We start from the raw sequence: 23031 nt of genomic DNA, 5'->3' as shown, positions 1-23031 counted from the left end.
ACCTACATACATACATACAGCATACTTTTTTTGCTTGCCTGTTTGCACTATTCTGATGAGCAGGCTCGATGATGGTGGATTGCTGCGCCCACCCACCACCACAGACAGACTCCCTACCTCCACAATAGAGGCAGACAACAGACGCTAAATAAAAGACAAAAGGTACTCATCCGCGCCGGCCTGGCACCACCAAACTCAAAGTACCCAGCGCCCGCCCTTGGGTCGCTGGTGTCTGCGCTGCGCTGCAATGCGCTCGCTTGCCTTGCCTTGCCTTGCCACGCCCACCACGTTCACGCCTTCCCTCGCCCTCAACTTGCCCTGTGGCGCGCCTCTTTGCCCTCTCAACTGAGCCCGTCTGCCGCCGGTCTTTTGACTTTTGCATCTCAAGCCGTCGTTTCGCTGCCCCATCATCTTTATTCATTTTTTTTATTTTCTGCTCAGGCTCATATTTCTCACACTTTCTTGTCAAACAACTCTGCATTTACCTCCTCTCTCGCCGTAAAAACCCTCTCCCTCCCTTGCGACGCTGCTCTCATTCGAACCTACTCATCCTCATCATCGCTCAGCCGACCGTGCAGCTTCTCACGCAAACCGCGACGACGCTCGAGACGCGACTTTTCTGCTTTTCGCCACCACTGCCTTCCCACAGCCTGGCTTTTGCCATCATTCTGTCGCGCGACAGTTTCTTTTCGAATCCATCCTAACCTTTTTTTCCTCGTCTCGACATCCCCGCGCGCGACGCAAACGCACCTCGGCCCGGCCCCTTGTCGCGATCCCGTTTGGCTGTCGCAACCGCACCATCGCCTCGCCTCGTCTGCGCAACGACTGTCGCGTCCTTGAATAACATCCCGCACGCGATCATTTACCAGATAGAACTCCCGCCATCCGCTTGCGCCGCGCTACAGCCGCCCTGTACGGCAACACGACCCCGTCGAGATTTTTGCCCTCACATCAGTTTGCGACAGCACGCCCGCCTACGATCGAGCCACGAACCTTCGGTAGCGCGACTACACTCGCCTGGGTTGCGACTTCAGACCGTCGCATTCCCTTGCCCAACACCGGGCAACCATTACTTTTGATTCTCCTCTCCAAGTACAAACACAACTATTTCGATCATGAACACTGGCCAAAATACGTCGCCGACTCAACTTAGAGTTGGCTCCCCTATTGCGCCTGGGCAATCCTTGGGGACATCTTCACGGGCGAACAACTCAACGCCCTTTGCGCCGTCATCAAAGGCAGACCTAGGGGCTATGGCTGCTGCATCCTTCCCCAGCTCATCCGCCACCGCACTTTCGAGCGCATCTGTCACCGCACTTCCCCCCTCATCTCTCGCCGCAATTCACGGCCCATCTACTACCGCATTTGCCAGCTTATCAAGTTCATCACGCTCATCACCGGCCTTCCGTTTCGCCACCTCTAGCCAAACACCGCGTTCCTACACTGGAAACGGGCAGGGTAATGCTGACTTCACTGTGCCTGTCGGCACCCGCGGCCCCTTCTCCAACTACCCTTTGTCGTCCACAGTTCAGGTCCTGATTCGCGGCCTCCCGCTTGGCTCCACGGAGCATACTGTTCGGCCGAGGCTATCCTGGATGAAAGAGCTTGTAGATGTCGAGCTTCTCCCTCCCGAAGAGTCCCAAGACAGTGGTTTCTGCACTGCGGTCCTCCGCTTCAAGACAATCAATGGCGCCGACCACGCCAAGATGAAAGTTGAGGAATGGGCCCGCGACCCCTCCACTGATACCGGGATGATTGTCCAAATCATCCACCCGAGCAGCCTGCGCGGCCTCACCTATGGAGGTGCGCCCCGGGCAGGGGCCAACGGTTACATTCCCACCACTGCTGCGCCTGGTGGTCCCTCTGCCCGCCAGCAGCCCCAGCATCCGGCACCTTTTCAATCCCTCGACAACTCGTCTCCCCCCGGCATCTACTCCGGCGCTGAGTTTGTACCTGGTGACTCAGCGTTCCGCGGCAGCGACCTGGGGTACCGCGGCTTCTTCTCCCCACAGTCGCCAATTGGAAACCATCTTAACCACGATCGGAATCAGCCTTCGAGCAAGTCTCTGATATCTAGTGATAGCAACGACGACGATGACACTAGTAGTCTCTTGAAGGACCCTATTGCATTTGCCGAGAACAACCCCCCGCAAAGCAGCTCGTACGGCCGACGAGCCACTGCACCGCAGATTCCCATCGGTCAAATGGCTGGCCTCTCGCTCAACCTCACCAACTCCTCTGGCCCTCCCCAGATGCCGCAGCATACGCAGTCGCTTCGCCGGTCCCCGCCAACTAACAATGGGAATGTCAACGCGGCCGCCATGGCCTTCCACTCTGCTCCTCCGCCTCCTTCTGGACCTCCTTCTGGACCCCCTTCTGTTCCACACTACGCGCGTCACTCTTTTCCCCCTGTGAACCCGGCGGACCAGAACCCGCCGTGCAACACGCTGTACGTCGGAAATCTGCCCATGGACGTGTCCGAGGAGGAGCTCAAGGCGCTGTTCTCCAAGCAGCGAGGCTACAAGCGCCTGTGCTTGCGTACCAAGCAGAATGGCCCCATGTGCTTCGTTGAGTTCGAAGATATCACGTACTCGACTAAGGCTCTTAATGAACTATACGGAATGCCTTTGAAAAACAGCGGCAAGGGCGGCATTCGTTTGAGCTTTTCTAAAAACCCCCTTGGGGTTAGATCTGCGCCCCCCAATCAGACTCAATCCACGCAGTTGCACAACGGCAACGTCAATGGCCTCGTCAACGGACTGACCAATAGCTTCACCACCAACGGGCCGCCTCCGGGCCTGTCCGCACCTCCTGGTCTGGGGAATGGGCGCTCCGGCATGAACGCCAATGCTAATAGCCTGCTCAGCAACCAGCGAGCACAACTTGGCTACCAGAGCTACCAAGTGCCCGCGCCCAGCAACAGCCCTTGGAATACATCTTCCTACTCCAATGGCGTTGCGAGTGGCGGCTCCAGTGGTACTAATGCCTCTATCAATGGACGCGCCATCGGCAACGCCTACGCCTACAATGGTGACTCTAATAACCGCCATGGCATTGGCAACGGTCTTGGCTACAACAATGACTCTAATAACAGCCATGGCGTTAACAACAGCAATGCTTACAACAATGACTACAATAATGGTCATGGCGTTAACAACGGTAATGCTTATAACAATGACTATAATAATGGTCATGGCATTTACAACGCGCACGGCATCAACAGTGGACAAGGCATCAACGGACACGGCATCAACAGCGGCATCAATGGACATGGCATCAACAACGGTTACGGCATCAGCAGCAATCATAGCATCAACAACAGCTACGGCTATAACAATGACCATATGAGCAACGGCGATAACAATCTCAGCAACGGACACATCAGCAACGGCGACAACAATCTTAACAACGGACAGATTTCCAATCCCTCCGGTCCCTTTGGGGCCCGCTACATAAACGGCCATTAACACTTCTGAGGCACAAGGTGCATTTGCATCATAACCTGCGCTCCCATCGTTCGATCATATCAGCAATGTCTTTCATCTCATGGCATATTAATATTGCACGTGTACTACGTGCCAACATGAAGAACATGAAAAACGATACCACTTGATCTATCCTTCTTGCCCTTTCAGCGGCAGGATAATTGATCTGTTTCCTCTTTCAGCCGCAAACAATTTGCATTGGATGCTTTAACGCAGACCGATCTTCAGCGATTCAAGAAAACACAATCGAAAGCCGGGCTCTTTGAGTCCTACAAAAAAAAGTATATGCTTTTTCGTTGGATTTTTCCGTTCTTTTTTATAATGCGGACCCCGAGCAGCGGACTGCAACAGCAATTCTGACAATTTGATACGGCGTCACGTCCGCACGACGCATCGGGCGGTGCATCCCCTTTTCTTCTTTATCCGCGACTGGCTTCGCAGCCTAGTTATTGGCATATTCTTTTCCTCAGGGGTTTTTCGTTTCAAGTCTAGACCAGAAGGCGAAGAGTCTTTTTCCACATTGGAATGTTAAATGGTCGGAGCTCAGGTGGTTTCGTCTTTTCGGGTTACGCGTACACAAAACAAAAGACACTGCGGACTGCGCAGCATTGAGAAGGGGTCCTAGCATGCGCAATCATGCAGGCCCTTGACAGGAACAAGGTTCACCTTGTGGTTGTCTTGTCGACATTTTTATCACGGAATTTGGTGTTTGGCGGCTGTCATCTTGATATTCGGAGCATCACGGGGATTCCAGGTCCTCCCAGGCTGTGAATCTGGCATGGCGTTGACTCTTGTTTTCTTTGCTTGGATTTTTCTTTTCCTATCCCTTTTCATATCATGGCCTTGGAGCAAAGGAAGCGTCACCATCGTGGTATTTTGAAGGGTTTTAGTGTTTTCCTTATCATTTCCTTTTACGCTTCGTTTTTCTTTTCTTTCTGCTTTGTGTCCTTTATTAATTGGCAATTTGTACCTTTCATTCTTCCATTTCCCACTACTTGATTCCCCCCTTGCCTCCCCATTGTCGACGGCACAGCTTTCTTGTTTTCGTTTTCTTGTTTCTCAGCTTGAGGCTTATGCCTACGAATCATGGACGAGAAGTTGATGTACCTGACTGACGAGTTGCGTGGATTATCGTTTTGCCTTGTTCGATTTACGTCTTTGTTCTGGATGTGTGAATATTGACCCGTGACAGAAATTTCTCACTGTTCTTGATATCCTTATTCATCGTCATGGGGAGTGCGGCACAGCTTGATCTTGGGTTCCTTTGATATGGAACGTTAACTTGGTATTTCTTTGGGTGGGTTTGTTGCGTTGTTAATGGGACGATGTCACTTGTTTACTATATTATCCTTTTTACTTCTTCTTCCAGCTAGTGCAAGATGCAGGGCTTTGTTCAATCGCGAGTTATGCCATGTTTCCGTGACGTGATGAAATATATCAGAGCCGAAGAGCCAGCGATTTAGTGTACATCCTGCCTCGGACCGATCCAGTCAAAGAGGTCCTCGATCCAGGTATCCAACATGGCGTCGCCGTCAATCGGTACGCCCTCGGCAAACGACAGCGGCACGCTCACCGGCGTCTGCCCGACGCCGCTGTCCCAAAGCGGGAAGTAGCAGTCCAGCGATCCGTCGAGCATCGGACACCTAGACCTGTTCAGTCCTGCTTGATCTTCCTCCTCGATCACGTCCTGCTGCTGCCGCCGCCGCTGCAGCGACGCGAGCCGCTCCTCGTACTTCTCCCTGACGACCGCGAGGACCACCTTGCTCGCCGAGACGACGTCCGCCCTCCGCGCCGTCTCCGCCAGGCCATCCTCGCCCACCCTGGCCGTCATGGCCTCCAGGAACTCCCCGAGGCCGAGGCGCCCCCGCGCCCAGGCACCCGCGTCAAAGTCGGGGTCTTCCTCCTCGTGGAAGGAGAGGCGCATGGCGACGACGACGCCGAGGACGAGCCGGCCCCAGTCGCCGCTGGAAAAGTGCGCGAGGTTGCTGGTAGGGAGAGAGGCGAGGAGGGCGAGGAATTGGGCGACAACGTCGACGCACGACCGGAAGCGGGCGGGCGTGGGCCGGAAGGGGTCGGCGGAGGGGTCGGCGGGCGGTGGCTTGGAGGTGGGCATGCGAAGGACGGAGCCGCCGAGGAGGAAGAATTCCGTAAAGAGGGTCTGCAGCCGGACAGGTACTGCGGATTAGCATGTCAGCAAGGGGGGACTGGGCGAGGGAGGAGGATAAGGGGGGGGGAGGCGTACGGGCGTTGGCGACGGCGGGCGGGAGGTTGGCCTTTTGGTCCTGGAACTGCGCCTCCAGGCCTCGAAAGACGAGGCCGATGTTGTTGGTGGTGGTGTTGCTGCTGGGCGTGGAGAAGTCATCGCCGCCGTCGCGGACGGCGGTCCAGGCGTCGCGGACGGTGCGGCCGAGACGTGCGAGGGAGGCGAGGACGGCGTCGCCGGGGCAGGCGGCGTGCTGGGCGAGGAGCTGGCAGCAACGCTCTGTCCAGGCCGTGAAGGGCACGGGCGCGTCCCTGCTGCGGTACGCCTGCCAGGTAACCGCGAAGCTACGTTCACTTGTCAAAAGGAGAAGAGGGTTTTTGAGAGGGGGGAGGGACAATGGCAATTTCGCAAACATACGTGGACGATAGGTAGTGCTGGGCGACGTACGCGCGGACGGTGTCGAGCCGCTCCGGCGTCACGGGAAGCTGCTCGCCCCCCGCTGGAGGCGGGATGTCAAGCTCAAGGTCGCGGACGAGGTCGGCGGCCATGCGGGTGTACTGGAGGACCTGGCGGACGCGGCGCGGGCGCAGGTGGAACGGGTGCCAGAGGCAGTAGACGAGCAGGCCCTGGAGCAGCTCGAGGCTGCGCTCGCCGCGGGCGACGAGCTTGAGCGCGAGCACGCGGCGGAACTCGTCGTCGTACAGGTCGTGCCCGCGCAGCGAGGAGCGGGCGGCGGCGGCGGCGGCGAGCACGGCGAGGAGCAGGAAGGGCCGGGTGCGCGCGAGCGAGGCGACGGTGAGGGAGTCCGGGAGGAGCACGCAGGGGCACCAGGGGAGCATCTGGCGGAAGGTGGCGAGGAGGGCCTCGGCGGAGGCGATGTTGAAGCTGGGTTGGGCGGCGGTGGTGGTGGTGGTGGTGCCCAGTAAGGAGGACGGGGCGCCGGAGGGATGGGAGCCGGCCTCGGAGGACGTGGTGCTACCGCGCCAGGGAAAGATGGGGGATGAGGTGCTGGTGGTGGTGCTGGGGTCGGCGGGGAAGAGGTTGTCGAGGTAGGAAGAGTGAGACTGGCGTAACGTGTCGGCGGAGGAGACCGGCTCAGGCGGTCCGGAGAGGGGAATGTCAATGGTGAATGTGCCGGTTGGCTTGGGCGGCGGGGGTAGTTGCTCGCCGTGAGGACTGGGGCATGATTAGCTCGCATGTGCTCGATTGAGACTTGGGGATGCTTTATACATGATACATGATACATGATAAAAAGTACAGGTATATAGCACCAGAGATGAGATGTGACGTACAGCTTGGACCTGTTAGGGCGACGCCGGCGAGGACCCGTCCGAGAGACGCATTCCTTTTTGGAGACGAGACATCTGGGGGAAACGGGTCAGTTCAAGATGAACTCGAGTACGATTTTCGTTTGGAGGGCTGATGGGTCACTTTTGACAGACGCCGTCTTCGTCGCTGGGCAGGCAGCGGACTTTGGCGACGCGACAGGCCTCGCAGGCTGTTGAGATGCGCCTCCGGCTGGCAGCAGTGTCGGCGCTGAAGTCGGCCGCTGCGGGGCAAGACATGGGGAGCGCGCGGGCGGGGAGCCGGAAGCAAGAGGTTGTTGATATTATTCACGCCGATCTTGATTGAGTTTGTGCAGGATATCGCTGCCTGAGGTAGGAGGATTTGCAGAAGGGAAGGAAGTGAGGTGGTAAGAAGGTGTGGAGAAGGCCGGGGTTCCCGGGTTTAGTCCCGGGGATCTTTACGATGTGCTCGAAGCACTTTCTTCAACGGGTAGTATTTAATTGGAAGGCCCAGACAAGGCAAGCAGTCAAGCCCAAATCTTTTTGCCATTTTTCCAAGAGGTAATTGTCTGTCTTGCCATCTGATGCAAGGAACGTGGCCTACCAAGGTGATCCCACCACCTGTGCCGCGCCCTGTACAGCGCTCTGTATAGCGCCTGACAGGCCTGCCCTCAGCAGACCTATGGCGCGACCTTTGCAGCGAGCGGCAAGTGGTACAATGCAACACGCTCGAGATGGCCGATACCATGAGGTTAATGTACCCGGTGAAGGCAAAAGGCCGCCCGTCCCTAAGCAAGGCTTCTACCCGAGTTGAATTACCGGAGGAGACGTGGAAATGAACATGGGCTGCGGGTGTGGCGGCGTGGCCCTATTAGTGTCACCGGTGTTGCGCCGGGTGGCCCGACACGGACGGGTCCGGGCCGGCAATTGAGTCCGCGGCTTGTCTGGTTGGACTTTTGGAGTCTTTTTGTTCTATACCATAATATTGGTCCTACTTTTCCATAAAATCTTGTCACGCTTTATTGTCCGAGTTGCGCGTTGTACTAGGCACTTGCACCCAAATCATACCATTCCAGCATAACTATACATTAGATGCATACAGGCCAACGATCGTACCACCGGAAACCACCACCGGCCGCCCACTAGTTAGCTACTCTTGGACCAAGTATCTGCCGTGCAGCTTGTATCCGATTGTTGCACTAAGAACTAGTAAAAAGGGAGGCTTGCTTTTTCTTCCCATTCGCTATTCGCTGGCCGAGCGGAGACCTGCCGACCTGCCGTGCGGGGGACCATGGGACCGGCTTTGAAATCGGTGATCCTTGTACCTTGACTATGACGACAATGTTCGTGAGCGTCACCGTCGTCCGCCAGCCGGCTGCTTCTTAACAATGCCTCTTTAAACACTTGATTCAAGCCATCTCGGTGGCTCAAGGACGACACTATGAAAGCAGCCACCGGGAAAGCCTCCTTGTGCGAAACACTGTTGAATATAGGAAGCCTACGAAGCGGTCAAGATGCCGTGACTTGCATCTCTCCCCCGCGTGGGGGCAGGACCCCAATAGATCTTCATTTGCCCGATGTTGCGCCTGAGGTGCAGGGAGCGTTCGTGGCACCCTGCCAAGCAACCAGACCGGGACGGTGCATACCTCGGAGGAGCCTAATACCATCCGACCCCTTATAAATGAGGGGGACTCCCGCCCTTTTCCCAATGTCTCGGTATATGTATACACCTGTGCCACCGCAAAGCACAGCTAGGCTCACCACCCAGCGTTTCTCATGATAGGGACAAAACCATGCTTTTGCCTGTACTAGCAAGTTTGGCCCTTCTTCGCCCTGCCGTGGCTGGCCAGGTCTACTTCCGAGCAGATGGTGATGCATACTCGCACTCGCCAGAGGTGCTTCCGTCGCGTGAGTTGTCGCCGTGCCTCCCCTATCCACTGGTAGTCCACTGACAACTCGTAGCGCAAATCACTGGACAGAATGAATGGGCAGATGCCTTTGCCAAGGCTAAAGTCATGGTCGATCAAATGACGCTTGAGGAAAAGGTGAGGCCCTCTTGTACTCTGATACTATCGCGTATGTATTAACGTATAGAAGGTCAGCCTGACGGGCGGTGTTGATCTCAAGTCGGGATGCTCAGGCACCATACCGGGCATCCCCAGACTCAATTTTCCCGGCATGTGCCTGAACGATGCCGGGAACGGCGTGCGCGCGACCGACAACGTCAGCGGCTTCGCCAGCGGAATCGGCGTCGGCGCGAGGTGAGAATTGGCGGCCTGCACAGCACTCGATGGAATAACGAAGCTGACACGGGCTCTCAGCTGGAACAAGTACCTTGCACGGAAACGCGGTGCGGCCCTCGGGGGCGAGAACCGGCGCAAAGGAGTCAACGTCATGCTGGGACCGGTCGTCGGCCCGGCGTGGACCGTCGTCAAGGGCGGACGCAACTGGGAAGGCTCGTCGGCCGACCCGTACCTCTCCGGTGTGTTGGCGGCCGAGACTGTTGTAGGCGTTCAGAGCCAAAATGTGATTACCAGCGTCAAGGTACGTCCGTCGGCCAGACAGAAGAATGATGGAGATTGCGTCCTAACGGCTTTGTAGCACTACATTGGAAATGAGCAAGAGCTCTACCGCTCGCTCGAAGGTGACGTCCAAGCCATCTCCTCCAACATCGACGACAAGACAATGCATGAACTATATCTATGGTATGATGTCCTCCCATCTGACTACTACTACAAGCTAACATCCAGCTCAGGCCTTTCGTCGACTTGATCAAGGCGGGTGCCGCCAACGTCATGTGCTCTTACAACCGTCTCAATCAGACATACGCCTGCGGCAACAGCAAGACTCTGAACGGACTTCTCAAGACGGAGCTAGGATTTCAGGTAAACCGATGCTGCGATGATACGATAACATGCATTAACGTCTATGCAGGGCTTTGTCGTTTCGGACTGGGGAGCACAGCATGCGTTCGCGGATGCTCCCAACGGGCTGGACATGGGCATGCCCAACTCCGATCCCTTCTGGGGCGCCAACCTCGTCAACGCCGTCCGGAACGGAACCCTTCCAGAGTCGCGCGTGACCGACATGGCCATGCGGTAAGAGTTCCTCCCGGACTTCTCCCATCGCAAGCCTATACAATACTGACACGGCAGCTAGAATCATCGCATCGTGGTACCAGCTGAAGCAGGACGACCCCAGCTTCCCCGCGCCGGGCATCGGCATGCCCGGCAACCTCACCGCGCCGCACCGCGTCGTCGAGGCCCGCGACCCCGCCGACATGCCCGTGATCCTGCAAGGCGCCGTCGAGAGCCACGTGCTCGTCAAGAACGACCGCGACACGCTGCCGCTCAAGGCGCCCAAGGTGGTCTCCGTCTTCGGCTACTCGGCCAACACGCCACCGAGCTGGACCGCCGCCGCGGACACGGACGGCAGCTGGCGCTTCGGCCTCGCGCCCGTCCTCGACCTCGACCCTGCCACCAGCCCCATCGGCGCGCGCGGCACCATGTTTGGCGGCGGCGGGTCCGGCGCCATCACCCCGACCACGCACGTCTCCCCGCGAGACGCCCTGATCGCCCGCGCCGCCCGCGACGGCTTCACGCTGCACCAGGACCTCGGCTCCGCACCGCCGGCCTGGGTGGACCCGGCGTCGGACGCCTGCCTCGTGTTCGGCAACGCGTGGGCGCGCGAGGGCAACGACCGGCCGGTGCTGGAGGACGAAGCCACGGACACGCTCGTGCGTTCCGTGGCGGACCGGTGCGCGCGGACCGTGGTCGTGCTGCACAACGCCGGTCCGCGGCTGCCAGGCGGCTTTGCGGACCACCCCAACGTCACGGCGGTGCTGCTGGCGCACCTCCCCGGGGAGCGCGCCGGCGATGCCGCGGTGGCGCTGCTCTGGGGCGACGCGAACCCCTCGGGCAAGCTGCCGTACACGGTGGCCGCGCGGGAGGCCGACTACGGGCCGCTGCTGGCTCCCCAGGGCGGCGCGCCGGCGGGGGATAACAAGTCGCCGCAGGCGGACCTGACGCAGGGCGTGTACACGGACTACAAGTACTTTGAGAAGGAGCACGTGCAGCCGCGGTACGAGTTTGGTTTCGGGCTGAGCTACACGCGGTTTGACTACTCGCGCATTGCGCTACAGGGGCCGGGGGGGTCGCCGGGGGAGTATCCGACGGGGCCGGTGGTGAGTGGCGGGCAGGGCGACTTGTGGGAGGTGGTGGCTACGGTGCGGTGCAGGCTGGCCAACGGAGGGGGGGTGGCCGGCGCGGAGGCGGCGCAGCTGTACGTGAGGTTGCCGGGGACGCGGGCCAAGCAGCTGCGAGGCTTCGAGAAGCCGTACCTGCGGCCGGGGGAGGCGACGGAGCTCTCGTTTGCGCTGACGAGGAGGGACCTGAGCGTGTGGAACACGGGGATGCAGAAGTGGCAGCTGCAGAGGGGCAGTTATGAGATTTACATTGGTCGGAGTAGCAGCAAGTTGCCATTGAAGACGTTTCTCACTATTCAGTAGCTAGAGTGGGCTCTTATGAAACAGAGAATATGGGGATTCCTGTTGCATTAGGTTGTCTAGTTTCAAGAACATGACACATATCTGCATTTCGCTAATGCGATGACATCTGTTTTGCCGTCCTGAGTCGCGTGAGCACAATAGTATGAGCAACGGTATCCGCTAATGCAAGGTTTTCCAAGAACCTTGGGAAAGATGCAAAATAATAAAAGAAAAGAAGAAAAGAAGAAGAAAAAGGCTAGAAGACACTGCAAGATTGTTGTTCAAAATTTTGTATACTATATACTATATGCTATATACTATATACTATATATACACCTAAGGAATAGCAACTTAGAAAATGGTCTAGAAACCAGTGTCAATGGTCCAGTAGTTGGAACCAGAAGTGACGGCAAATCCTTGGTCCCCCACGCAGCTGCCATACTCGTACGGCTTCGGGATCGAACCGGTGCCGGCGCCGGACGTCTCGGAGGTCGGGAAGTAGTACGACACCTCCGTCTTGAACTGGTCGTGGCACTGGAAGTCGGGGTCTCCGTTGGCGAGGAAGTACTCGAGGAAGCCGACCTGGTTATCCTGGATGCCGCCGGCGCCCTCGGGCTGGACATACTCGCCAATGACCGCCGACTGGCCCGTCGCGGCGTTGCGCACGGTGCCGCGCCACTTGGTGTCACCGATGTTCTCGATGATGCAGTCGAAGCGGCCTTTGAAATCGTCGACGTTGATGATGACGGCGCAGCTGACGCCGGCGCCGCCGTCGGCGCCGTCGCTGCAGTTGGGGTGCGACGAGGTGGTGCCGTTCTGGAAGGAGGAGAAGACGGCGCGGATGGACGCCTGGCCGCTGGAGGAGTCGGCCTGCGGCTGGATGCCGGTGTAGCCGACATCATCAACGTTTTGGAAGTTGAACTGGTTGGCGAAGTAGTAGCCGACCTGGTGGGCAGCGTTGGAGACGTCAAAGCCAAAGGTGACGTCCTTCATGCCGCCAGAGGGCGAGCCGGAAAAGGACCACGAGTGGCCGATGCCGGCGAGGCATGCCGAGGGTGTGAGGGAGGCAAGGGCGAGGGTAGAAGTCTTCATTTTTGCAAGAGTTGAAGTTGGGGAGGAGGGTGTTAATGATGCTTGTAAGTGGTTCAAGTGGTTGCCACCAGCGAGAGGGAGGAAGGACTTGGAGAAGGCGAAGGCCTGGATTAAATACTAGAAACAATTGACATTAAATGCTAGAAGCATTCATGTTACATGATGAGAACCGTTCATCTGATTTCTGAAACTCTTTATCAAGCCATGAAACTACCGGAAGTAACGTTGATACAAATGCCCGGCCGAATGCGGGGAGGTGACTACCGAGCTTCCTAACTCGGCAGGTGAATTGATAGCAAAAGTAACCAGTCAGTAACCAGCGAATTCCCAGGTGTGTTGTCCGTCAAGCTAGTCATCTCGCTTTACTGAGGGTCGAGAGCTATTGTTAGAGTGAGGAGTGGTTCTGCAGGCCCAAAGAGTTGCCAGATGAAGTAGTCGAGAGTTTGGGAGCGCATGACTGACGGTGGAAGAAGTGTTACGACAAAGGGCCTGAGGCGTCAGCCCAAAAGGCGTTGGCAATTAATATAAGGGCTGTAAAACATATTGACGATCTGCGGATCTTGCATGGGATCCCCATCCGCCCTGACAATTTCGCCCAGGTTCGGGGGCCAAGCAGGGCGGAGTCATGTGAAACTCGGCTTATCCCTCATTTATGACCGAGACTCCAAATGCTTACGGTAGTATCCATTGTTCGCGCCTCGAACCAAGCGCAATGGAAGTCTGGAAGTTGGACAGTGGCGGACATGCAAGACAGTGATCGGCGTGGTTAGTGTGAATCAATCGCAGCATGTCCCATCCTTGACCAGATCGAAAGGGAAGCTCCTTCATTCTCGAGTTCAGTCCACGCTCTACTCTACAACGTAACATTTTCAAGGACCAATGACCAATGGCAATTATTTCTTGTAAACCTTGATTACCGCAAGGATCCCAACATCCGCGTACGCCTTGTACACCTCCGGAGACAGGTCATTCTTCACCACCGCCCCCCGCGAGATGAACTCCTCACGCGGGAGGTTCGCCGGCGACCACTCCATCTCAGAAAAGCCGGCCTCCCTCGCGACCTCCTCAAACACCGACCTGCGGTGGTGCGCCGTCTCGAAGCTCAGCGTCTCGTCCACGTGGCACGTGAACCACCACCCCGAGCCGTCCTCCAGCGGCCGCGTAAAGTCCAGGAACGGGTAGATGTCCCGCAGCGGCGGCTCCTTGCACGCGCGCCCGCGTGCCGCCAGGTCCTCCTCCGGATACGGCACCACGCCGACGAAGAAGCCGCCGGGCCGGAGGTTGAGCGCGATGTTGTCGAACATGCTGCGCAGCGTCTCGCGGCCCTCGGCGTAGTTGAGGAACCAGCCGCCAAACGCGCCGTCAAAGTACTCCTCGCTATGGTCGTCGGGCGCGTAGGAGCGCGGGTGGGCGCCGTCAGCGAGGAGGAGGCGCAGACGCCCGGAGGAGACGGCGGTCGCGTTGTTCCCGGCGGTGACGTCGAGCATGGCCCGGGAAATATCCATGGAGGTGAGCGAGGTGTCGGGGGCGCTCCAGGCGAGCGCGCGCGAGGTGTAGAAGCCGGTGCCGGCGGCAAACTCGAGCAGTTTCAGGCCGGGCCGGTCGGCGATCTCGGGGCGGAGGGCGTTTTCCATGAGCTTGCCCTCGAGGAACTTGTAGAACTGCTCATTCGCCTGCTCGTACTGAGCGCCGATGTGGTCGTACTGCGTCATTTTTGCGGGCGATGTGAAACGAGGTTATCTTTGCGAGGTTGGTCAAGAGAATGATTAAAAGATGGCTTAATTGACAAGGGATTATCTCTACAGTATGACAGGGAAGTTGAGCTAGGACTGAAGCTGACGATGATGGGCGGGGTAGCTTCAACATGGATGGGGATGGCGATGACGCTACCCGACCCAGCCAGGTGGTCTATGGCAAAAATTGATGATTATGAATTCATTGCCAACTAGGTGATGATCCTGACCTAGTTGGTTGGCTGGATTCTATTCACTGTTACTCTAGTTAGTGAATGCGACCCGCATACAAACCACTCACCCACCCCCAGTACAACAGTGGTGATGCTTCCTTGCACATGGGATAGGGTGTATAAGATGTGTGAAATACCCAAGACGCCAAGACGTATAAACTACCTTAGATATGTAAAATACCTGAGATACCTGAGATACCTAAGAAGGGTGAGTTGCCTAACAGGCGACAAATACATGTTACCACCCACTGTAAATAAAAAATGAATAAGCATCATCAAGACGCCACCTCCATCCTAAACCTTGCATCAACATCATCAAACGCACATCCAGACACCTGTTCATGCCGAAGAGAAGACAGACTCATCGGGTTCAACCCAACGCCGAGCACCGACGACGACGCGTCTACGCCGCGTGCGGAGAGTGTCGCCGTCGACGCCGCAAGTGCGACGGCAGCCAGCCTTGCGCCCAGTGCGATGCTTACGGCTACGCGTGCGCCTACAACGACGACTCGGCACCCTCGGCACAATCCCCTGCTTCCGAAAGCCGTCCGCCCGAGACCGCCGCCCCTCCGCCGCCTTGCTCGTCCTCCCGCGCCGCCGGCCCGCCGTCGACCGGAGCCGCCGTCATCGTCAGCCGCGAGAGGGGCCGCATCGTCCACGCCCACAGCGCCGTCGCCCTGCCCCGCCTCGTCGGACAAGCTCTCGCCCTCGAACCCCCGCCGCGGCTGCATTCGTACGCCTGGAACCTGGGCCTGCGCGCCGAGCGTCGCGGCACCGTCCCCGGCCCTTCCCTGCCGGGGCTGCTGACCCTGCCCGAGTGCCGCTCCCTCTGCGCCGTCTACTTTGCCGCCGTGCACCCGCTCTTCCCGCTTTTCCGACGAGAAGCCTTTCTGAAGCGGATTGCGGACGGCTGGGCCACGATGGACGCCGCCCGGCCGAACCTCGCGGCCGTGGTCGCGCTCGTCGCCGCGCTGGGCTCCTCCTTTTCTTCAGCGGCGCACCCGCATGAGCGCGAGGTGGCGCTCCGCGGGGTGGCGCTGCTGGACCTCGGGCTGTCGAGCCCGGCGGCGGCGGTCGACGCGGACGCGGTGGCGGGTTGGGTGCTGCGCGCGCTGTACATGCGGCTGACCACGCGTCCGGCCATCTCCTGCGTGGCGAGCCACACGGCGATGCACCTCGCCGAGATTGTGGGCATGCACCGGGACCCGGTGGCGGACGGCGCGCTCGGCGGCGACGAGGAGGAGCTGGAGACGCGGCGCCGCTGCTTTTCCATCGCGGGCTTCCTGAACAGGCTGCTGGCCACCGAGTACGGCGTTTCGGGCGTCTCCATGCGACACGCCAACTGCGCGGCGCCGGCACCCGCTCCGGGCACGCACGTTGAGGCGCTGCACGCTATGAGCTGCGTCCTTGCTGACGCAGATACCGCGGCGGCTGCCGGCCTCGACTCGGACGACTTCGCGGAGCTGTTCCCCCGTCTGCGAGACACCCCGCACAGCGCCGAGGACGACACCGTGGCGCTCTTCGCCGCGGACGTTTGCCTCTGCCTCCTGCGGCGCTTCGCCGCCGCCGCCTCCGGCAGCACGCCCGGCCCGCGGATCGTGCGCGTCGCGGCCGAGGTCCTCCGACGGGCGCTGGACGCCATCGCCGGGTTGCTGGCGGCCGGGCGGACGTGGTGGAACATGCTCAGCGTGCCGTTCCAGAGCGTGTGCGTGTGCGTGGCGTCGGACGACGCGGGGATGCTGGAGTTGCTGCCGGCGGCGATGGAGATGCTTCGCGGCATGGCGGACCGGTTCGGGTCGCACATGGCGCGGGAGGCGCTGGCGACGGCGCAGCAGGTGATCGCGGCGTCGCGGGGCCGCACGGAGGGGAAGCTGGCCTTGAAGGATGCCGCGCTTGCTCATGCGCTGCCGCTGCCCGCGGATGATATCGACTGGACGAGCTTTGATTTGGGTTTTGACGTGGGTGGTGAGTGGCCGTCGGTGGTGGACTTTTTCATGTAGACGGATAAGATGCCTAAGATATTTAAAATACCTAAGACATGTAAAATACCTAAGACATGTAAAATACCTAAGACATGTAAAATCCCTAAGATGTGTGATATACCCAAGATATATAAAATACCTAAGGTGTAAGATACCCAAGGTGCCTAAGAGACCTAATACGGGACAAATACATGTTGCAACGCACTGTAGGTGCAGCATCGGAACAGGAAGAAAAAAAAAAGGCGCGAAATCCAGGCCATTATTTCTAAATTTGAAAATCTCTCTTATCGTCCAGAATCTATTGTAGCTGCACCCCAGTCGATTACCTCCCTACTCCTTCTCCCCCATCTCGGTCACAGCCGATCGCAGCGTCTCCTCCACGCCGGCCTCTTCCCAGCGCCGCACCACCGCATCGCTCAGCGCGCCCTCGGCCAGGCACTCGCTCACATCATCCACGCCAATCTTCAGTGGCACCGCCGTGCCCGCCACCGCCATCTTCAGCCCCGCCAAGATCTCCCGCAGGTGCGTCGCCGCCCTCCCGCCGCCGCGGCTCCCGTACGTCACCACCGCCGCCGGCTTGCCCGCCCACTCGTGGTACAGGTAGTCGAGCGCGTTTTTCAGGCTCGCCGGCACGCTCCAGTTGTACTGCGGCGTGACGAAGACGAACGCGTCGTGGGCGCGGACCGCGGCGGACCACCGGCGCGTGTGCGGTTGGAGGTAGTGCGGCGTCGGGTCGGTGGTGGGCAGCGAGGCGGGGATCGCGGGCTCGTCGAAGAGCGGCAGGCCTTGGGCTTCCAGATCAATGACGTGGAGGGTGGCGGAGGCGAGGCCGGGGACCGAGCGAATGATAGAGGTCGCGAGGAGGTCGTGGATGTGCTGCGTGATGAGCGGGTTGACGCGGGTGGAGCGCGTGCTGCAGGTGACGATGCCGATTCTGGGCGCTTTGGCAGTCATGATTGTTCGGTAGAAGACGATAAGTAGTAGAGAGATATAGATATGCTGCTGATGAGCTGTATTCTCGAGTGCGATGTATTGTTAGACAGGTGAACTTAGACACGTGAACAGACGTAGGTGATGGATGTAGGGTGCTAAGTAGGACCAACTCCGGAGGATTTGAATGAGAATAACTTCTACTGACTTGGAAAGAGACTTGCCGTTTTTATAGATCTTCCATCCCTCTCGTGGCGACTTACAAGAGTCGCGGATAATGCCGCGTATTGCGGATAGTGCGGAAGATCCGTGTAAGCGGTGCGGGTGGTGCGGAAAGATTATGACAGGCCAGAATTTGGCATAAACATAAATCCAAACTGCACTTGTATGGTCCAGAAATGACTGAGAAAGATATGCATAACAAGGTGGAACAAATAAAGAAACAGCCTTCAAGGTTTGTATGCTTGCTTGGCTGCACAGCGCCGTGCATGTACAACCCTTGACCCCGCGACCACCCACACTCATTCCTGTCAAGGTACAAGCTTCAAACCGCATATATCAATTTATCTGCTCATCACCAGAGATCTCCTTTCCGATTAGTTTCCGATAAAGAATTTCAATCCAAATTTAGGCACCGATGTCATCGCAGATTTGGGCCTCTCGCCCGGCCCTCCCCGCAGATTGCCGCCCGCCTTCGTGGAGACGTGAGCAAGTATGCGTGAGAATTCCCAGGCGAAACGCGCAAGTATTAGACAAACAAACGCACACAACAGTTCTATCCTTTGAAAAGACAGTCACTGAAGCCGGACTGAAACACGGTGAGCTGGTTACTCGAGCGCATAAACGAATCACGCGATGGGCTACATAGGTTCTCAACCCCGCGCGGCCGCCGTCTTTATCTATACCGCCATAGGCGTAGATGGCTGCCCGCTCCCAGCAGTCTCCTCGTTCTTCCTTCATTCGATTTTTAACTCGGTCATCTTTTTCTTCATAGTCTTCATTTACAATGCATTTTTCACAAGCCGTCCGCAATTCTCATAAGCTCTTTGCCACCACTCACCAGAGAAGCAACGGCAAGCGCCAGTACTCCGGCTCCGGCCACCACCAACACAACCCTCAGGAAGCGTCACCTCCACGGATCACCTGGCCGACCGAGCCGCAGCCCACGCCGTACCGAATCCTCGGTCTCGAAGCCGGCCGGCCTTACGCCAAGGCCAATTTCAACCGGCTGGTCAAGATGTACCACCCCGACATGGGCCGCCACCATCGCAGCAACAACGACCACGACGCCGTCTCGCCACAGGCGCAACTGCACCGATATCTCCTCGTGGTCGCAGCGCACGACCTCCTCAGCGACCCTTCGCGGCGGCGGCGATACGACCTGCACGGCCTCGGATGGATGGCTGGCACCCGGTCCAACGCTGCTGCTGCTGCGGCGGCGACGACGGGCCAGAGGCGACGCGAGGCAGACTGGCGCCAGGATACGGAACCCTCGCCGCTCCGTCAAGCACCCATCTACATGTCCAACCACGCCTTCGCCATCCTCGCGCTGATGCTCGCGCTCGGCTACGCGATCGTGTCGTGCGAGCGCGTGCGGCGGGCGGCGCGGCGGGAGGACGCGCGGCGCACGCACGTGGTCGACGGCGACGCGGTGCGTGCGCTGTACGGCGCGCAGTACCTCGTCCAGGGCCGGTCCAAGGACGAGCGCATACTGGCGTTTCTGTGTCGGCGGCACGTGGCGGCGGGAGGGGGAGATGGGGACGGCGTGGGCTTCGTGCCGTTTGATAAGGACTGGGAGCAGAACATTTGTCGGCACTAGGAGTAGCAGGTAGACAAGCAAAATGGATTCGAGATCGGGACTGGAGAATGACAAGAGATGGAAACAGAGCCATCTTTTGATTGATTCCGATATCCATGTCACACGCGACCCCCCGGTCTTGTCAAGCATCATCCGCTGCTGGTCGGGGAGGGTCGTGTCTAGACGAGGGGTCCACCACTTGGTGGGAAATAGCTGTCATCAATCGACAAGCAGGGCGCAGGGCGCATCGACATGAAAAATGGAGAATCGACTGGTATTTATGGGCATGTAGCCCTATTACTATGTAGATATATATATGTATGCAGGTATCGCTGTTTCGTCTCAAAAGGTGCTGCTTCTCAACTCTTCACCATGTGGTTACACATATATACATCATTTCTCATCCAAAGAAGTGTCTCCAGAAGCCATCAAACGGAATCAAAGGGAAATAAACAATCCTACAAGGTCGAGCGTGCCTTGTTCGCGGCCTGCCGTGTCATCTCCTCAAAAGACTTCGGCGCGTTGTTGGCACAGGACCAAGGTTTCGTGCCCTTCTCGTTCGCAATCGCTTCAATCGACGCCCACAGACCAAGGACGCACAGCATGGTGCCGGTGATGACCAGGACGACGTTGGCGAAAAACGAAACCATGCGTCCGCGCGTGCTGAACCACGAGCCCTTGCGCATCCACAGCCAAAAGATACCAGGCAGGCCATAAGAGAACCACGAGACGAAGAGAGCCGAGAGAATACCGAGCAGCGAGTTGAAGACGGGGATCGACTCGGCAATGATGAGGGCAAAGGCCCACATGGCCAGCGTCATACCGGACCAGCCGATGACGGATACAAACGTGCGGCGTACGAGATGCTTGCTATTCTTAAACATACGGTTGAACACGTACTTGCCCGCAACGTGACCGTAAATGACGCCCGCGATGACAATGGTGGGAATGGCGACACCCCAGATGGCCTTGCGCATCGTATCACTACCGGCGGCGGAGAGGGCAGGTGAGGGTACGCCGGGGCCAATGTAATAGTAGATGACAATGGCAGCAACGAGATACAGGGCGGTATCGACAATCTGGAGGAGGGCGAGGGCCTTGGGCCAGTCCTGGGGCTTCTCGAACTCGCCAATGACACCAAAGAAGCAAGAGTGGCTGGAGAAGGCAACAGCAATGTTGGTAACAGCCAGGAACGCCGACGTGAAGCCAATCTCTGTGCTCACTTGGATGGCAGTAGCACCAACGGGCCTGTTGCTGGCGACATCGCCGACGGTCATGAGGGTGGCAACGGTGATGGAGATGCACGAGGCCATGGACATCCAGCTGGTGTGTCGGAGGGTACGGGGGAGGTTGAGAACCCAGAAGACAGCCAGACCGACGACGGCCCAGACTATGGTGCAAGCGGCGTGATCGGAGAGGGCGTTCAGGCAAATGGTCCATGTGAGGAGATGGGCACCCATGACGAAGACCTGGAAGATGACCTGAGCCCATCCAAAGACTTCCTGGAAGATGCGCGCCACGGTCACGTTATAACCAAAGATGCCGATAGAACCCATGGTCCGGCCGATGACCTCGACAGCATCGCCAAAATTTTCGACGAAGGGATACTCTTTTTGGAACTCGCCGAGCATGAGACCGGAGTATGTGGAGAGGAAGCTCATAACAAGAATCAGAACGATACCGGGAGCGAGGCCGAGGGTGGCGATGACGGAGGGGAGGGAGAGGATTCCGAGGGAGACGGTTTCGGCGATGAGGACGATGCCACCTTTCCTGGGGGCTTGTTAGCAAGTGCCGCAAGGTGAACCGGAGAGGGCAGGCAAGGCATTCTTACCACCAGGAGAGCGTCTTAAAGTTAATGAGAGCAGCCTCGCTGGACGCATCGTCCAGGCTGTTATTGGCTGAGGAATGGGGAGCAGCCTCGATGTCGGTCTTGGCCTTGTGCCCGAGAGCTGCAGCATCGGTCTGCGCGGCAGCCGGGCCAATGTCTTGTCTGTGTGAGTCCATGGTTGGGATGTGCGCGCGGTGTTGCAGCTGGACCGAGACAAGACGGTGGAAGAGGGTATGGAGAGGGAGGGGGGAGTGAGAACGGCTACGAGAAGAAAAGCTGGGGTAGTCGAGGCTTTTATGCAACAGAAGAAACGTGGATGGGCCAGCCAACTAAGGGTTTTAGTTGGATTTGCTGACGCGAACAGGGCGAAGAAGTGTGACGAGGATCAGGGATTTGCGCGGAGAGTGTGAGTGGCGCAGGGGGAAAGAAGGCTTGAATTGTTTGAGTAATGACGAATTCCCCGCAAAAAGTCTGGACTGGTGGTATCGATGGACTTGTCTTCTCTTTTTATTGATGGGTGCTCTGAGTTTTGGGTTTAGGCAAGCGCAGAGTCTGGAACAGGTCGCGTGGACAGTAGATGGATTCGGCGCGTCTAGGGAGGAAGGAGAGAGAGACGGCGTCGTGACGGCGGGCAAGACGGCGAGACAAGGCGGACGAGCAAGAATACGATGTGGGGGAGGACGAAAAGAGAGTTTTGTGATGAAGTGTTGGGAGGATGATGGGGATGGTCCAAGGTACCTGTTCAAAGTCGACCGTTTGAGGAGGAGGGATGGATGGAATGGAATGGGCCGAGAACAATCGAGGCGAGACGAAGCGGAATGAGACAATTGCAACGACCAACTAACCCAAGGCGGATGTTATAATAAGGTCGGGGTCTATAGGCTACTGAAAAAATAGGCCAAGATTTAAAAAATGAAATAAAAGTGCCCAGGCGCACCGCAATAGGCTGAAGGCAAGACGACACGGAATGCTAGTCCTCGATCCACCGAATCCTGTTAGCAGTGGATATAAGAGTCGTGGATGCGTGGAGCCGATACCCCGTCGAGAGAGGCGAGAGGGCCCTGAGGAATCCATTTACTGGTGGTTGCGTCTGGGGATTATATCTTGTTTTTAATTTATTATAGCCAAAGTTGCCGGTATCGGCCATGTCTTGGATGCTGAATGAAGAGAATAGCATTGTTCAAGGCGGGAATGTAGTCGGTTTTGGCCAAGCACCCATCGGATGACGGGCAAAGGCAAATCAGCCACATTGTGCCACAACGATCGGAACGGGAGCCGCGGAATAAAGAGGCGAAAAAAAAAATTGACAGCGTATTTCCAGCCCATGCCACGCACAACTTGGACAGGTTGTGTTGCGCCCCCCGGAATTTCAGGCTGCACCCAGCGCGCAAGCCACTGCAAGCCACTGGATTCCTGCAGGCATGGGCCTATCAGAGAGCCGGCACTACTCCGAAACGTCGACGCCGCAAACACACCGAACGCGGGTGGCGCTAGGTCCCTCGAGGGCTCCACACAACCCTGTCGCCTCGCTTCTCTGGCAGCTGTGCCAGCTGCCAGTCGCCAGTCGCCGTTTGCTGACAGAGGGCTTCCAGAAGGAAGAAAAAAAGTCTGCAACCTTGGCGGTGGCTGCGTGGCTGGCTTCGGGGACCGCGCTCTCGATTGCGCGCCTGCAGTTCATGACGTACAGCAAATTGCAACATGACGGTCAAAGCTAAAGTACAACTGAAAAGCAGAATATTAAATAAATTTAACGCCCATTTTATCGAGATCAACTTTCATCACGCGGTGGAAAAGAGGCACGAAAAAAAAAAGCTCTCTTTGCCTCCCGCTGAGTGCATTAGTTGCCCCCTCCCCCGCTCCAGGCCTGGCCGCGCTCCTTTGTCTCATTGGCCGTCCCACCCTTGACCACCTCCACCAGCCTCGCCGCCGTGCACACTTTGGTACTCGTGCTTGGCTGGTTGTGCTTTGTGCAGGA

The 23031-nt window shown here is 57.8% G+C and overlaps 9 protein-coding genes across 9 annotated transcripts; 4 read left to right on the top strand and 5 right to left on the bottom strand.

Annotated features, from left to right (window-relative positions):
- Positions 1–1115: 1115 nt before the first annotated feature.
- ISF_06003 (Nucleotide-binding, alpha-beta plait) lies at positions 1116–3467 on the top strand (the record flags this gene model as incomplete). The annotated part of the gene is made up of 1 exon (XM_018849607.1): positions 1116–3467. One exon carries the CDS (start codon positions 1116–1118, stop codon positions 3465–3467), a length of 2352 nt encoding a protein of 783 aa, XP_018703105.1.
- A 1477-nt stretch (positions 3468–4944) lies between these two features.
- ISF_06002 (Zn(2)-C6 fungal-type DNA-binding domain protein) lies at positions 4945–7253 on the bottom strand (the record flags this gene model as incomplete). Its single annotated transcript, XM_018849606.1, has 5 exons — positions 4945–5660; positions 5728–6032; positions 6106–6864; positions 6981–7052; positions 7120–7253. 5 exons carry the CDS (start codon positions 7251–7253, stop codon positions 4945–4947), a joined length of 1986 nt encoding a protein of 661 aa, XP_018703104.1.
- A 1514-nt stretch (positions 7254–8767) lies between these two features.
- ISF_06001 (Glycoside hydrolase, family 3) lies at positions 8768–11481 on the top strand (the record flags this gene model as incomplete). Its single annotated transcript, XM_018849605.1, has 8 exons — positions 8768–8882; positions 8937–9019; positions 9069–9235; positions 9296–9518; positions 9576–9679; positions 9730–9859; positions 9909–10072; positions 10134–11481. The coding sequence occupies 8 exons, from the start codon at positions 8768–8770 to the stop codon at positions 11479–11481; spliced, it is 2334 nt and encodes a 777-aa protein (XP_018703103.1).
- Positions 11482–11823: 342 nt separating this feature from the next.
- ISF_06000 (hypothetical protein) lies at positions 11824–12552 on the bottom strand (the record flags this gene model as incomplete). The annotated part of the gene is made up of 1 exon (XM_018849604.1): positions 11824–12552. One exon carries the CDS (start codon positions 12550–12552, stop codon positions 11824–11826), a length of 729 nt encoding a protein of 242 aa, XP_018703102.1.
- Positions 12553–13445: 893 nt separating this feature from the next.
- Positions 13446–14264, bottom strand: ISF_05999 (hypothetical protein; the record flags this gene model as incomplete). Its single annotated transcript, XM_018849603.1, has 1 exon — positions 13446–14264. One exon carries the CDS (start codon positions 14262–14264, stop codon positions 13446–13448), a length of 819 nt encoding a protein of 272 aa, XP_018703101.1.
- A 595-nt stretch (positions 14265–14859) lies between these two features.
- On the top strand, positions 14860–16518 carry ISF_05998 (transcriptional repressor involved in the control of multidrug resistance; the record flags this gene model as incomplete). Its single annotated transcript, XM_018849602.1, has 1 exon — positions 14860–16518. The coding sequence occupies one exon, from the start codon at positions 14860–14862 to the stop codon at positions 16516–16518; it is 1659 nt and encodes a 552-aa protein (XP_018703100.1).
- Positions 16519–16830: 312 nt separating this feature from the next.
- Positions 16831–17454, bottom strand: ISF_05997 (NADPH-dependent FMN reductase; the record flags this gene model as incomplete). Its single annotated transcript, XM_018849601.1, has 1 exon — positions 16831–17454. One exon carries the CDS (start codon positions 17452–17454, stop codon positions 16831–16833), a length of 624 nt encoding a protein of 207 aa, XP_018703099.1.
- A 982-nt stretch (positions 17455–18436) lies between these two features.
- Positions 18437–19249, top strand: ISF_05996 (Heat shock protein DnaJ; the record flags this gene model as incomplete). Its single annotated transcript, XM_018849600.1, has 1 exon — positions 18437–19249. The coding sequence occupies one exon, from the start codon at positions 18437–18439 to the stop codon at positions 19247–19249; it is 813 nt and encodes a 270-aa protein (XP_018703098.1).
- A 437-nt stretch (positions 19250–19686) lies between these two features.
- Positions 19687–21232, bottom strand: ISF_05995 (Amino acid transporter, transmembrane; the record flags this gene model as incomplete). The annotated part of the gene is made up of 2 exons (XM_018849599.1): positions 19687–20998; positions 21060–21232. The coding sequence occupies 2 exons, from the start codon at positions 21230–21232 to the stop codon at positions 19687–19689; spliced, it is 1485 nt and encodes a 494-aa protein (XP_018703097.1).
- Between the last annotated feature and the right edge of the window lie 1799 nt (positions 21233–23031).

This window comes from Cordyceps fumosorosea, assembly GCF_001636725.1.
Source record: "Cordyceps fumosorosea ARSEF 2679 chromosome Unknown scaffold_15, whole genome shotgun sequence".
NCBI classification, from domain to species: Eukaryota; Fungi; Ascomycota; class Sordariomycetes; order Hypocreales; family Cordycipitaceae; genus Cordyceps; species Cordyceps fumosorosea.
This window is presented reverse-complemented; position numbering and strand designations above follow the sequence as displayed.